Below are 14,593 nucleotides of genomic sequence, written 5' to 3'. Positions count from 1 at the left end.
TAGATAATATTAGGTAATTTATGAGTGGTTAAAAATAAACCACTTCAGACAATAGTCCCCAACTAGCTTGAAGTTTCAGGAGAAATCACAGAAAAGAATGAGCACCATATTGGATATGATCCCGATATTGTGGCAGGGTGAATTATCGTGGCATAAGCCAATGTATTAGTAATTTTTCAATTAGAAAAACAGGAGGAAAAGAAATGGAGGAGAATTAAAAATGACTGAAAACAATGAAAAATCAAAGGTGGCAGCAATTTTGTTTTTTAATGGAGTAGGAAAAGAGTGAGAGAGAAATACTAGCTTCTGTTTTTCTTTCATTTAATTTACTATAAATGTTAAAATGCTCATAGTTATTCAATGCTAGTAAATGCTCAGTGCTTAAATATCTTAAATTTTATTAGTGTTTGCCTTGTTATGTTTCAACCTGGTGAAAGTTTCCATAAGGATTAATAGGTAATTATATCTCCTTGTCCAAAATGTTTTCGGCAGTATTTTATCCAGGAAATAAAATGTTAGATGCTACTATTACATTTGTTTACCTGAATACACAGTTTGACAGTTGATAAGCTTTAAGTCTCAGTATTGTCTTATTTTTTATATTTGAGCATGCTTGCAAATGTCCAGTGACTTATTTATTTATTTGTCTATGGTAACAATTTGTGATAAATAAAAAAATGTTGCTACTTTTTTTAACCTTTGTGACAGAGGTATGAGAAAGTTATTAAAATTATTTTAGAATTCAGAGCAGTTTTCTACTTAACGATGAGAGCAAAATAAAACTTATTTTCAAAAGACAAAATTATTTCTGTTTAGGACTTTTCACATGAGTTGTTTATTTGTTTTTACCTGTGATTGCTTTTAGTACTTGCCCTGGAGGTCAAAACCAAAATAATACCTTTTTACCTTTGTGGTTACTCTGTAATTTTCAATCTGAAATGATTGAAGAGGGGAGATAAGGAGGATTGCTGATATTTAAATCATTTCTTTCTGTGTATAATTTGGAATTGCTTTTATGTAGGTAAAGATAATACACGTGCTGGTTTGAAAAAACACTTTGTTTTATCTCTTCTTAACATATAAAACAGGTGAAATTAGTGAATATTAGAAATGACGACATAACAGATGGAAATCCCAAGTTGACGTTGGGGCTAATATGGACAATAATTTTGCACTTCCAGGTAAGCCCAGTTTTCCTTAAGTGTTATTTCTTTTAACCTCTCATTGCTAGGTTTCAAGTAGTTCATGGAAAGGGTGATTGTACTTTCACATCCTATGGAAGAAAAATAAATTCCAGGCTTCTTTTCTTAAGCAATGTGTTAGAATTGTTCCTTTCAAATAACCTGCTGCTTGTGAACCTGGCAACTCATCTGTTGTTGATCGACTTAAATGTAGTTTTAAGGACAGTGCTTGTAATCTCAGAGTTGTAAGACAAAGATTTTATTTTATTGAATGCAAGCACATAACATTTGTTCATTGGACAGTGTTACATGTTTTAGATACATAAAAATTTTATGATTCAGTCCTTATTTAGAATGGTTTTTATTGATTTTACAGTTTCTTAGCTGTGATAGACACTAGATGGCAGTATAATTATCCTAAAGAGATGTGAATTAGAAGAAGAGTATGTTTGTGTAGAGATGTGCTTTCTTAATTTTGATTTGAGGAAAGAAAACGCAAATTAATTTAGCTATGAATTTTTATCCAATAAACCTGTACAAATTGAGGGCTGATTTTGATTTTTTTTTTAGTTTTGTCAAATGATGCATTTAAAACAATCATCTTCATTTGATTTAAGGCAAGTCATAACTTTGGAACTTGTTTTATTTTTTTTAACCACTTGCCTATTCACGTGACATCCTGTGCACGGCACAGAGCCTGACCGACGGTAGATATGCAGCACATCTTACTGACTGGCTATTGTGAAGCTAAGTCTTGAAGAAGAAAGAGATAGCTTGCCAGCTTCAGGAAGGAGCTGGAGTTTTGAACCAAATCTTGAGAGAAAAAAACTTTTTTTTCTATTTGGCTGGCAGATAGGGTTTGTAGAAGAATGGTTGAAAATAGTGTACCTGGAGCTCATTTAGGAACAGGATAGATTTGACAGTAGCTGGAGAGTTATAGAAGCTTGAGTCTAAACAGGTTAGCAGGACCTGAGCAGAGTACACAGCCAGACTCTTGTTACCAGAATTGGGTAAAGTCTAAGTAGAACTGGCCAAAGGGCAGATTTGATATGGAATTCCTTAACAGCTTTCTTAGGAATCCTTTAATTACTCCTAAGTGGACCAGGTGCCAGAATTTATCCCTTTCAAGACCCAATTTTTTTTCTTTTTAGTTTTTTGTTGATACTATGTGTTTTCAGTAATGGAGAGCATGTTGAATTATTGAGTGTGTTTGAATTTTTAGTAGGTAATATGGCTTTTGTTTTATGCCTCATCCCACAAATTGTACCCTTGGAATCCAGAGGTACATATGTATACCCCTTAACATCCCAAATTCTACTGCCAGAGTCCAGAGGTACATATGTACACCAAATAAAAATTTTCAAAATTTCTGTTCTTCCTACCAAAAATTTAGTGATTCAGCGCCATCTCATAAGATACCTTGTAAAAACAGTAATTTGCTGAACATGCCTGTTTTTTCCATTTAAAACTGCTCTATAGGGCCCTGCCTGCTGGCAGCACTTACTGTCTGTGGTAAAACAGCTCCCCAATAAATCCAAGAGGCAGAAAAAGTAAGTGGTAGGTGTATGTACCATGGGTCACAAAAATGTTTTTAGTAGGACTGAAATAGCAAGAACCCCAGATGGGAAGGTCAGAGGAGCAGGGAGCAATCATATCATTTCTGTCTGAACTGGTGAGGCAGACTGTGTCTGGATTTTGAATGGCAGACCAAGGAGCACTGTGGGGCAGTGGAAAGCACCTAGGCTTTGGAAGAGGCAGAGCTAAGTTTCATTCTTGGCTCTTCTGCTTATGGTGGTGATGGCATTAGATAAGTCACTTAACTGCTCTGCGTTTTAAAAGTACTGTTTTAGGAAACCAAATCTACCAGTTCTGTGTAAAATAGATTGAAATGAACAGAGTCTATAGTCCAGGAGCTGAGCTAAGAAGTTAAAGTGATGATCTCAGAGCAGAGTAATAAAGGCCAGAACTTGGGGGGATGAAAAATTGAATCCAAGTGACAACATTTCGATGAAAGAAAGGAAGGGGCTTGGTGAGAGGGAATAGAGAATGCAGGAGAGGGTTTAGTTGAAGACAACTTTAAGCTTTTTAGCCTGGGAGATTAAAAACAAAACAACACAAAAATAAAAACAAACAAACAAACAAACAAAAAAAAAAAAACAGTAGACTGCTGAGAGAAATGAGGGTGACGGTAAGGGGAAAATGAATGACTTCCTGGGTGGATTTGACAGGATGATGGGTCTGATGGGATATTCTTTGCATCTGTCTGATGAGCAGTTGGAGATACGTGAGCAGATTAGAGGTGAGAAGTCAAAGGTACAGATAATAAACTTGAGGGTTATCAGTGTATGAGAGAGAAGGGTGCTCGGGGGGAGAGGTCCAAGAGAAGAACATACGTGGAAAAGAGCAGAGAGCCAAGGACAGAGCTTCGGAGAAGCCCTCTGATAAGAGTGGAGGAGGAAGAAGATCAGCTGAGGAAACAGAATGAGAATAGTAAAATGTAGTATTGAGGAAGCCAAGGGAAGAGAATTTCGAGTAGAAGGGAATGGTCATCACTATGACATGCCACTAGAGAATGTTAGAGAATTAAGACTGAGTACAGGTTAATCGTTTAGAAGGAATATCCACTAGAAGATTCTCAAAAGGTACCGGGAGCAGGAACTAGATAATAATGGACCAAATGTTAGTAAAAGGTTGGGAATTAGAAGCAGCATGTCTAGACCCTAAGTTTGAGGAAATTTAAAGCAAAAGGTCAGTATTAAATAGAACAAATTTCTCTCATATATGTTTGTATGCTAAAGAGAGCTCTTGCAGAGGGGAGATTAAGGGTGTTGGATGGAGAGGAGGTGATTACGGGTGCTATTACAGATGCTATTACAGATGTTGTAGAAAGGAATGAAATTAAGCATACATTGGAGGGGTTGCCACTAGAGAAGAAGAGGGGTGACACCTCTTCTGAAATTCTTAGTGGGTTTCACCCTGAGAAATGGAAGGATCTGGCATTACTGCTACTTTGATTATTGTTGTTGCTGTGTACCCTGAGTCATTTCTGACTCACAGTGATCCTGTGTGACAGAGTAGGACTGCCCCATGGGGTTTCCTAGGCTGTACTCTTTACGGGAGCAGAATCGCCAGGTCTTTTCTCCCATGAAGCCGCTAGCGGGTTCAAAACTCAACCTTTTGGTTAGCAGCTGAATATTTAACCATTGCGCCACCAGGGCTCCTTGCTAGTTTGCTTACACCCAGTATAATCATGAATCCTTCTGTGTCCTTGCTGTGCTGTGCCCTCTTCTAACATCTTTTCATTACAGTAAGTGATTAGATATTAAGAAAGTCCTTCAGGGTTCAGGTGGTTCTGGAGTAGAGAGGAGGATCTGTTATAGAATTACCAGAAGAAATTTGACTTCTAATATCCTGTGGCATACTATTACAGAATCCAGTATATTTTAGGACCCAAATTACAAGGTATTGTGACTGTTAAATTATCACCAGTAGTTTTAAATTAGAACTGTTTAAAATGGAACACATCTGTATTTTCATAAAATCAAAGTGTTCCTTCTTGTTCGAGTGAATTAATTTTCTTCAGTACTGTGATACCTGAAGATTAGTATTTTACTGGCTATGCCACGACATGAGGCTATGTAAAACAGTGGTAATCGTTCTCACACAGAGTGACTGGGCTTTTTTTCTCTATTCTTGACTTAAATAAGGGAAAGTATTTTTTGAAGAGCAATTTATTTATTTATTTTTAATATTTGTTGTGAGTATCACAAATTAAATCTATTTTCCAGCCAGGCTGTCTGCAGGTAAACATTATCATCACAGTAATCCCATATCAGTAGCCACCGTATGCTACATCCAGAGATACTAAGGTAATTAAGTATGTTATCCTGTCCTTTGGGGGAATGCTCATAAAACTATAGTCGAGGATGATGAGTCTTTTAGCAATATAAATAAAAAGACCTTCTACCCGTTGCTGTCGAGTTGATTCCGATTCCTAGCGACCCTATAGGACACAGTAGAACTGCCTCGTAGAGTTTCCAGGGAACGCCTGGTGGATTAGAACTGCCGACCTTTTGGCTAGCAGACATAGCACTTAACCACTATGCCACCAGGGTTTCCAAATGAAAATAGGAATGTAGAAAGAAGAGAGGTTGCTGTAGTAAGATTGGAGAATTTCTCACAGATTCTAGAGATAGGTCTTGCAAGATGAATGCCAGCTTCCAGTCAGAGAGTAAAGATGGGCCATGTCTGGGAGAAGGAGCAGTGTGCATGGCCTGAGAACGGACAGTTGCTTAGGTTGGCGGGACTAGAGGGAAGGGTTGGGGGAGTGAAAATCACTCGTTGCCCTCTCTGTCATGCAAGTACCAATAGCAGCCCTTATATTTTTAAATTATCTTGAATACTGTTCCAATGCCCTTCAAGACATTGATAGTCAAATTAAAAACAGACCAACCCAAGGCTTTACTTTTGCCAGCTTGTCCTCCAGAATACTTAGATTTTGCCACTGGAGAACATTTAATTTCCTCTTTAAATAATTAAGGCATATCTCACAATGCAAAGTTTGTTGCTGACAAGCATCAGCAACATCATTGCTAACTTGACAACTTAAGTGAACATTCTTATTTAGTAATATAAAATGAGTTCAGTCTTTTGATCATTAGAAAACTACCTAGAGAAAGGCCATCATCAATTATTTTTTAATTAGTCACAAGATTTCTGCTTATGTGTGAGTCCATTTCATGCCAAACTAATTTCCTATTACTTTACCTGTGACGCAGTGTAAGAAATATGCACACCTTAGCTAATCAGGTTCCGTACTGATTTATTATTTTTACAAGAAGGCCCTGGTAAATTGCGTAATATTTAACTAGAGTCCAATTTTAAAAGTTACATATAAAGTTTAACTCCCTTAATTAATGTATAAGAATGTACAGGTGTTTCCTGTGGTCAAGTGTTCCATGCTTTAAGTCATAAAATTTACTTAATTTGCCTGTATGGAAATCCTATAGATTTATAAGATATATTAGCTATTTGTCAGGTAATGGAGATGGTTTGGAAATTTATCTTATTTGATAAAATACTAAAAACTATGTTAAAAAATTGATTTTAGGAATAATTTTATTAGCATATTTTAGGCATTTAGCATTTATTATCTCTTCTTTAGCTGTTAAAGTATCCTGTTATTTTTATGGCTGCTGTTTTGAATTAGACTGTTAATGTATTTTACAGAGTTTTTTTTTTTTTTTTTTTTTGCAACTACCAGAATTAGTTATGTGTGTGTGTGTGCTTTACATCATATGTTAGAGACTCTGAAACTAAACTTGAAAGGCACTTTAAAACTAAATTGGAAAGGCACTTTGCTAAGTCTCTCCTGACTTGTATTTGCTTTCTGTTTGCTCTCAGATTAGTTGAACCATGAATAGTTTCAAAGGTTAATGCAAACTTTGGTAGTGTGTCTACGTTTCAGAAAACTGAAAGTTAAAGTGAGGATCAGAATCTTCTCATGCAGTAAAGCTAAGGGTTTGCCTTGAGAGCTCGTCAGCGTTGTAATTTGACAGTGAGCAGTAATGTTTGTCTAAGAGGATTGGTGGCCAGAAATAAGCCACAGTGTCTAATGAGACACAGGGGCCTGGCTGGGCAAGATGCCACGGCATGTTTTACGTGTGTGTTTCTCATAAGCAAAATGGCCTCATACCGAAGACTATGGTCACGATGTCTGTGAGGACTTAGAATTCAGAGTGGAGTTTCTGGACTTAATGGAGAAGATTTAAGTAAGCCCTGGAGTTTGAAATGAGTGAATCCATGCAACTGTGATTTCCTACAAATCAAATGGGGAATGTCTGTGGATGTGTAAGAGCTGAGAAAGAAGAACAATATTTAAATCCTGCCAAAACTCCTTTGAATCCTGAAAAATGTTCTTCCGGGAGAAAATATTTCAGAAGAAAACCGATCAAGAATATTGTAGGTGACACAGAGTCAGAGCCAAACAATGAAAATGGTGGCAAGAAGAGCGACATTCAGCTTTCGAAAGAACAGCCAGCTCTTTTATCCAGGAGCCTGGTACAGGAGGAATCTGTTACCCCTAACACAACACTGGAAGACGGTATTCAGCAAGAAAAGACAGAAGTTGTAGTTGACAGTGTCAAACAGAAACTTCTGCTGAGTGCTGCGAGCAGTTGTTCTTACCAGGCAAACATTTCTCCTGCTAAAGTCAGTGAAACAGAAGTTAAAGTTAGTGAACTGGATGAACGGAGCTCAGAGAGAGACGGCACTTCATATTGCGCGAAAAGGAAGAAACATTTAGATGATGTGAACACAAGAGAAATAACGTTCCAGAGAAAAACTGATGCTTTTTCTTTTCGAAAGGCAGCCAGCTTAAGTTCTATTCACTATGGCACAGAGAGATCATTTGAAAAAAATGAGTTTATTGAAAACCCATCAAAAAGTGATAGCCGTGTTCAAGCAAGGCAAAACCCTAAGGAATTTTGCCCTCACGCAACACATCATTTTCCATTTGAAAAAAAGAGATGTCACTCCCTCTGTACTAATGTATTCTTTGCTTCCAAGGACACAAATGGAAATGAGGTAAGTGAAATGTGGAGTCTGAGACTTTAAGGTTAAACAGGTTTAAGCAGTTTAAGGTACTCCAAAGTATTCAACATCTGACTGAGTTTCTATAATTTGTCTTTTTTAAAAGTTATTTTCAAAAGTTGTTTTATGTGAAAGCTGTAGAGTTCTTGGTGCACTTTATTCTTAGCCTTAGATTTGATTAATTACAATTTTATTTTTTGTGCTACCCACATTCTTTAATCACACTTTAATTTTAAACCTTACACGTTTTATTACGTTGGAAGACTTAGAAAAGCATTGTTTTAAAAGAGTGCGTATCTTTTGAATTTCTCTCGTTCAGATTTCTTGACTTTTCTCATAGAATAGTCTGTGGACACTCAGCTGACTGTAAGTAAGAGGTAAATTCGAAAGCAGGCATGATACGACAGGGAAACAATCAAAACCAGACTCATTGCTGTTGAGTTATTCTGACTCATAGAGACCCTGTAGGACAGAGTGAAACTGCCCCCTAGGGTTTCCAAGGCTATAATCTATGGACGCAGACTGCCACATCTTTTCATCCCACAGAGTGGCTGGTAGATTTGAACTACTGACTTTTCAGTTAGCAGCCAAGCATTTAACCACTGTGCCACCAGGGCTTGTTGATATGACAATAGATTTATGAAAATGTAAGGAAGATATGATACAGCTATCAGTACTGACTTGCTGATCCATAAGTTTGAAAGGCTAACTTCTAGTTCTCTATCACTTTTCATACACAGAAACACTCACATAATTGCTTTAAATTTTATGTGTGTGTAGGGTGAATGGGTGGTGGTGGGGGCAGATGAAACTGCCCAAATCTATTCTGCCTCTTTGTTATGTGAGTTATTCCCTGGCCCCAATATAAAACCATAAATCATTTGGACAGCATGTCATAGGAATTTGAGTATGACTCAGACTATCAAGAAATTGAGATCTTTGTTCCTAACAATGATATTTAGCTTTAGACAAGTTACTTATCTGGGATTTTTTACTTGTCTGTAAAATATAAGTGCACCTTGATTTATTTACCTGCCTGACAAGTCCATTACCCAAACAACTCCTACGTGTTACTTGCTAGATGGGAATTGATGGCTTTGTCTTTAAGCTATTCATAACTTTGTTTTTTAACAAAAAATCTGGACATAAATGGCATTCGTTGATGTTAAACATTCTTGGCAAGGTCATTGTATCACTGGGCAGAGATTATTTGCATAGTGATAGAATATGTTTTGTTAGGGTTGGTGTGCAAAATCATCATTGACCTTGGCAGCTGAGTTCTCCTGAGGGTGTCCTTGTTTGTATATACTGCCGCACCTTGCCAATATTATGTTATCTGTTCTGTTTACATTTTACAGTAATGACATTTTAGAAAGAAAGCATCCAGTCTGTCATGTCCTATGTAGGTCTAGCATAAAGGTCAGTTCAAAAGGAAACTACTTGGCTACTCTGTGTTTACTAATGTAAAGTGTTTGCTTTACGTTCACGTATTTTCTCCAACTAGCTTTTGTGTAATTTGACTTCAAGTAAGCCTGAAGTTTTTTCATTGACGGAAATACTTAAAATGTTTCCTAAGTAGTACATAAGCTTTATTTTTGTGTATTATGTCAAAGCTTTTACCTGTCTTTCTAATTTGTGTATCTAATGACTTTTGAAACTTAGATTTGAAAACACATGTGAAAATAAGTCATGAATCTGCCAAGATGTTAAATAATTGTGATATGGAGGCACATAATATCTTCTGATGTCCGATATCTTCTATGACAAAGCTGAATGGGACAACCATTATTTTATCTGAGGAGTTTGATGCCTCACTTTCCTATAGTCCAGATAAAGGCTGTTTGTTCTCTCACATACAAAGAGTCAGAGCAAACAGCTTAGCTATTCCTCTTAGGACATTCTTCCTGTTGCCTTGGAGATGTTTGATTCTGTTTGCTTAATTATCTTTGGTTAGAACTGTCCACAGAACTCTTTAGCTTGTGTTGGATTCTACATTTTTCATTGGAAAATTAGATGCAAATGGTAGCTCCCAGCCCTTTCATGAGCGTTTCATCTCCAAAATGGCCTGTTAGCCAACAGTCCTTTTATTTGTTCCTTCAGAATCTTTTCCATATCTTCCCTATTTGATCCAGTCTTACTCTGAGACAGTTAGATGAAGGTTTGGATTCGATAACTTTTAAATTAACCTCCAAGCAGAATAGTGTATGGTTCCTTGAGCTTTATCTTAACCTTAGATTTAGTTTAAACCTCTGACTTGAACTTCCTTGGCCCTGTGAAATTTGTCATCCTAGTACAGGTGACAAGCCTGTCTCCTCTTTAAATCCTTGCTGTGATATGCTGGCGTAGAGTGGCCTTCCAGGATCAGGGGTTCTGTGGAGGCAGCTCAGCCAACTTCTCCTTGAATGCTCCCTGGATATAAATCTCATAAGCACGTTACATTTTTATTACGGTAAGGAGATCTAAAAAAAAAACAAAGTAATATCTTGGATTTGTATATTGCTTTGGAATTGGAAAAATACCGTCAGACACATTGTGTCTTTTGATCATCCCAACAACTGTATGAAATAGGCAAAAAAGACAGTTGTTTTACAGAGGTAAGCAATGGAGACTCAGAGTTTAAGTAACATCCTCAAGGCAACATAATAAATGGAAGTAGCTGAGTGAACCTAAAACCCAAGATTACTATTTAAGTATGTAATATAGCACACAACAACCTACTTAATTATCAAAGAAGCGCTGAAAGGAATTGTTGTGAGTTCAGAGCAGGGGTTGACATTCATAGATCACCTGTGAATGGTGAGTGCTAAACACAGAGGTGGTAAAGGACAGGTTATGTTTGGTGACAGGGAGTAATGAGCTCAGTGTCTGCAAAGGTAATCTTATTTTTCTTAGACTCACTCGCTTCCCGTACCTCGTGACAAGGTCTTTTACCTTTGCCCTTCAGCTCTGCCCACAAAGGATTCTTCTTTCTTCAGTTTCGTAAATCCCACCTCTTCCCAGGCTTGTTATGTTAATCTCAGCAAAGATTTTTTTTTTTTTTTTTTTTTGTGATTATAGATGATTGGTTCTTTAACCTGATTGCACATAGGAGTCACCTGAGGGATTTTTAAAAAATAAACAAGTTTGGCTGTCACTCCCAGTGATTCTAATGTCATTGATCAGGGTGGGGCTCCCTAGGTGGTTCTAATGGTCAAGATTATGAATAAGGAACTTGTTACTCTTATTTTACAGCAGGACTTCTCAAAGTGTGGCCTGAGGACACTGCATCAGAATTATCTGAATGCCTGTTGAAAATACCTTATTCCAAAATTAACTTAATCAGAATATCTCCTGGTGGGGATGAGAGAATGTTGTATATTTTTAAGGCACCCTCTCACATATTTCCTAAAGACACATTGGATTTTGAGAACCAGCATCACTGTAGCTTAGCCTTTGCCATCTCATTCCCTTCTCTGATAAGCAGTGTGGATTATGGGAAAGAAAGTAGGCCTGGAAGCTAGAAGTCCTGAGTTGTAGTAAGGCTTTGCTGTTAGAGAGCTGTGTGACTTGGACAGTCTAGTTTGTTTCTGTAGGTCTTAGTTTCATTTTCTGTAACAGAAGGATATTGGACTAAATCATGATACTAATAAGATAAAAACGGTATTTGTTGAGTGCCCACTATATACCAGGCGCTCCATCATTGTATTATTTAATCTTTAGCGCAAAACCTATGAATTTGTTCCATTATTAGCCCCATTTTACAGATGAGGAAACTGAGGCTCAGGGGTTAAATAACTTGCCCAAGTCACTTACGCAGTAAGTGGTAGTGCTTGGATTTGACCCAAAATTGTCTAAAAATCCAAACTTTTGTTCATCTTCTTTTCCTATATACTTCTTTTCCAGTTTTAAATTTCTGTGAAATCCAGGTATATAACTATATATTTTGTTTGTTAAGTGTTTTCGCCCCTTCTTCCTTCTTTTCCTTTCTTTCTTCCTCTATCAAATATTATGAACCTTTTATGTATTGAACCCAAAGTACAAACTCTGAGAGGAGTAAAGTATAGCCCTTTTCTGCATATATTACATCCCATTGTTTGTTCATAACAGGTGACCATGGCTATAAACTGAGTCACTGAAAATAAAGCTTCTGGAATGATGACCATGAATAATTTTAATTTTCCCAACAAATGATGTGATTATATTAACTAATGAAAATTGAACTTTTTTTGTTCTTTTTCATCTTGGATTCCTAATGATTAGTGTAGTGACCTAAAGGAAAGAATCCAAAGAGAGGAGGATGAGAAATGAGTGTAGATATTGTACAGATTATATGATCAGTCTCTGAATAATGAAGAGATGAATATTTTTATTACATTGACTTTTATATTAAAAAAAAACAGTTTTTTGAGAACTCTCAAAATCTGAGGAATGCATGAATATTCAGTCTCTCTGAAATATAATATTTATTATTATTTTTTCCCTTAACCGAGTCTTTATGACACTTAGGCTACAGAATTCATACTTAAAATTCAAGGAGTAGGATAAACTCTAAATATGTTTTTTCTTTTATGTAATAGCTTCACTCCAGAGGTCTTGAAAACAAAGGTTATTCAGTTTATAGTTGACTAATATAACTCATTTCTTTCTGAACTGTTTTATCTTTCTTTTTTAAAGATGAAAATACATTTACTGATTTTTTGACTACTTCTAGTTATTATTTGGATTTCAAACCAAATTTTGAAAATTCAGTCATAAAGTAGTTGTATGGAATTGTATCTTGCCAGCATTTTAATGGCTCTCTCTTTTCAGTTGAATCAAAGACATGCAAAACTTTAAAATCCTTTGCTCTACACACAAAAAGTAGTTATGTTAGTTTTCTCCCCTATTTGAATAAGGAATAGAGGAGCATTTGCGAAAGGTAGCCATCAGTTTAGAGCATTAGCATTTGAACTTTATTAACTTTTTAATTGCTTTTATGTTCTATTTAACTCTTCCTTTTGGATAGACAATTTATAACATGATAGAATTTTCAAACTGTTTGTGCCGTCTTTACAGTTAAAAATATTTTATGGAGCATTTTCACACTTTTTTAAAAATTTATTGTGTATTAGATGAAGGTTTACAGAGCAAATCAGTTTCTCATTAAACAATAAGTACACATATTGTTTTGTGACATTGGTTGCCCACTTCGAGACATGTCAACACTCTCCCCTTCTCTACCTTGGGTTACCCATTTTCATTCATCCGGATTTCCTGTCCCATCCTGGCTTTTTGTCCTTTCCCCCGGGCTGGTATGCCCATTTAGTTTCATCTACATGGTTGAGTTACATGTATTATTGTTTAAAGCTCTGTCTAATCTTTGGCTGAAGGGTGAACCTCAGGAGTGACTTCACTACTGAGTTAAAAGGGTGTCCAGGGGCCGTACTCTTGGGGTTTCTCCAGTCTCTGTCAGACCAGTGAGTCTGGTCTTTTTTTGTGAGTTAGAATTTTATTCTGTGTTTTTCTCCAGCTCTGTCTGGGACCCTCTATTGTGATCCCTGTCAGAGCAGTCAGTGGTGGTAGCCGGGTGCCTTCTAGTTGTGCCGGACTCAGTCTGGTGGAGGTTATGGTAGTTGTGGTCCATTGATTCTTTGGCCTAATCTTTCCCTTGTGTCTTTGGTTTTCTGCATTCTTCCTTGCTCCAGATGGGGTGGGACCAGTAGACATGTCTGAGATGGCTGCTCACAAGCTTTTAAGGCCCCAGACACTACTCACCAAAGTAGAATGTAGAACATTTTCTTTGTAAACTGTGTTATGCCAATTGAGCTAGATGTTCTCCTAGACCATGGTCCCAGCCCTCAGCCCAGTAATCCGGTCCCTCGGAGAGTTTGGATGTGTTTGTGAAGCTTCTGTGACTTTGCCTTGGTCAAGTTGTGCCTACTTCCCCAGTATTGTGTACTGTCTTACCCTTCACCAAAGTTACCACTTATCTATCATCTAGTTAGTGCTTTTCACTTCTCATTCCTCCCCTCCCTCATAACCATGAAACATTATTTGTTTCTGTGTGTAAACCTTTTCATGAGTTTTTATAATAGTGGTCTTATACAGTATTGGTCCTTTTGTGGTTGACTTCACTCAACATAATGCCCTCCAGATTCATCCATGTTGTGAGATGTTTCACAGATTCATCATTGTTCTTTATCGTTGCATAGTATTCCGTTGTATGTATGTACCCTAGTTTATTTATCCATTCATCTGTTGATGAGCACTTAGGTTGTTCCCATCTTTTTGCTATTGTGAATAATGCTTCAATGAACATGGCTGTGCATATGTCTATTTGTGTGACAGCTCTAATTTCTTTAGGATACATTGCTAGGAGTGGGATTGCTGGATCATATGGTACATCTGTTTAGTTTTTTGAGGAAGCGCCATATCATTTCCCAAAATCGGTGTACCATTTTGCATTCCCACCAGCAATGCATAAGAGTTCCAAATCTCCCTGCAGCCTCTCCAACGTTTGTTATTTTCTGTTTTTTGATTGGTGCCAGTAATGTCAGAGTGAGATGGTATCTCATTGTGGTTTCGATCTGCATTTCTCTATGGCTAGTGATTGCGAGCATTTCCTCATGTGTCTGTTAGCCACCTGAATGTCTTCCTTGGTAAAGTGTCTGCTCATATCCTTCACCCATTTTTTAATTGGATTATTTGTCTTTTTGTTGTAAAACTGTTGGGTTTTCTTATAGATTTTAGAGATTAGAACTTTATCTGACTTGTAATGTCCAAAAATTTTTTTCCCAGTCTGTAGGTTGTCTTTTTACTCTTTTGGTGAAGTCTTTTGATGAGCATAAGTGTTTAATTTTTAG

The 14,593-nt window shown here is 36.9% G+C and overlaps 1 protein-coding gene across 1 annotated transcript in view; it reads left to right on the top strand.

Moving 5' to 3' along the window:
- Window positions 1-14,593, top strand: part of DST (dystonin) — a 515,142-nt gene that overhangs the window by 271,409 nt on the left and 229,140 nt on the right. Inside the window, exon 8 of the mRNA XM_012558529.2 lies at window positions 1,089-1,181. Coding sequence (XP_012413983.1) covers window positions 1,089-1,181 — 93 coding nt within the window. The remainder of the gene's footprint in view (window positions 1-1,088; window positions 1,182-14,593) is intronic.

The sequence above is a fragment of the Trichechus manatus genome, unplaced genomic scaffold (genome assembly GCF_000243295.1).
Source record: "Trichechus manatus latirostris isolate Lorelei unplaced genomic scaffold, TriManLat1.0 scaffold00172, whole genome shotgun sequence".
NCBI classification, from domain to species: Eukaryota; Metazoa; Chordata; class Mammalia; order Sirenia; family Trichechidae; genus Trichechus; species Trichechus manatus.
This window is presented reverse-complemented; position numbering and strand designations above follow the sequence as displayed.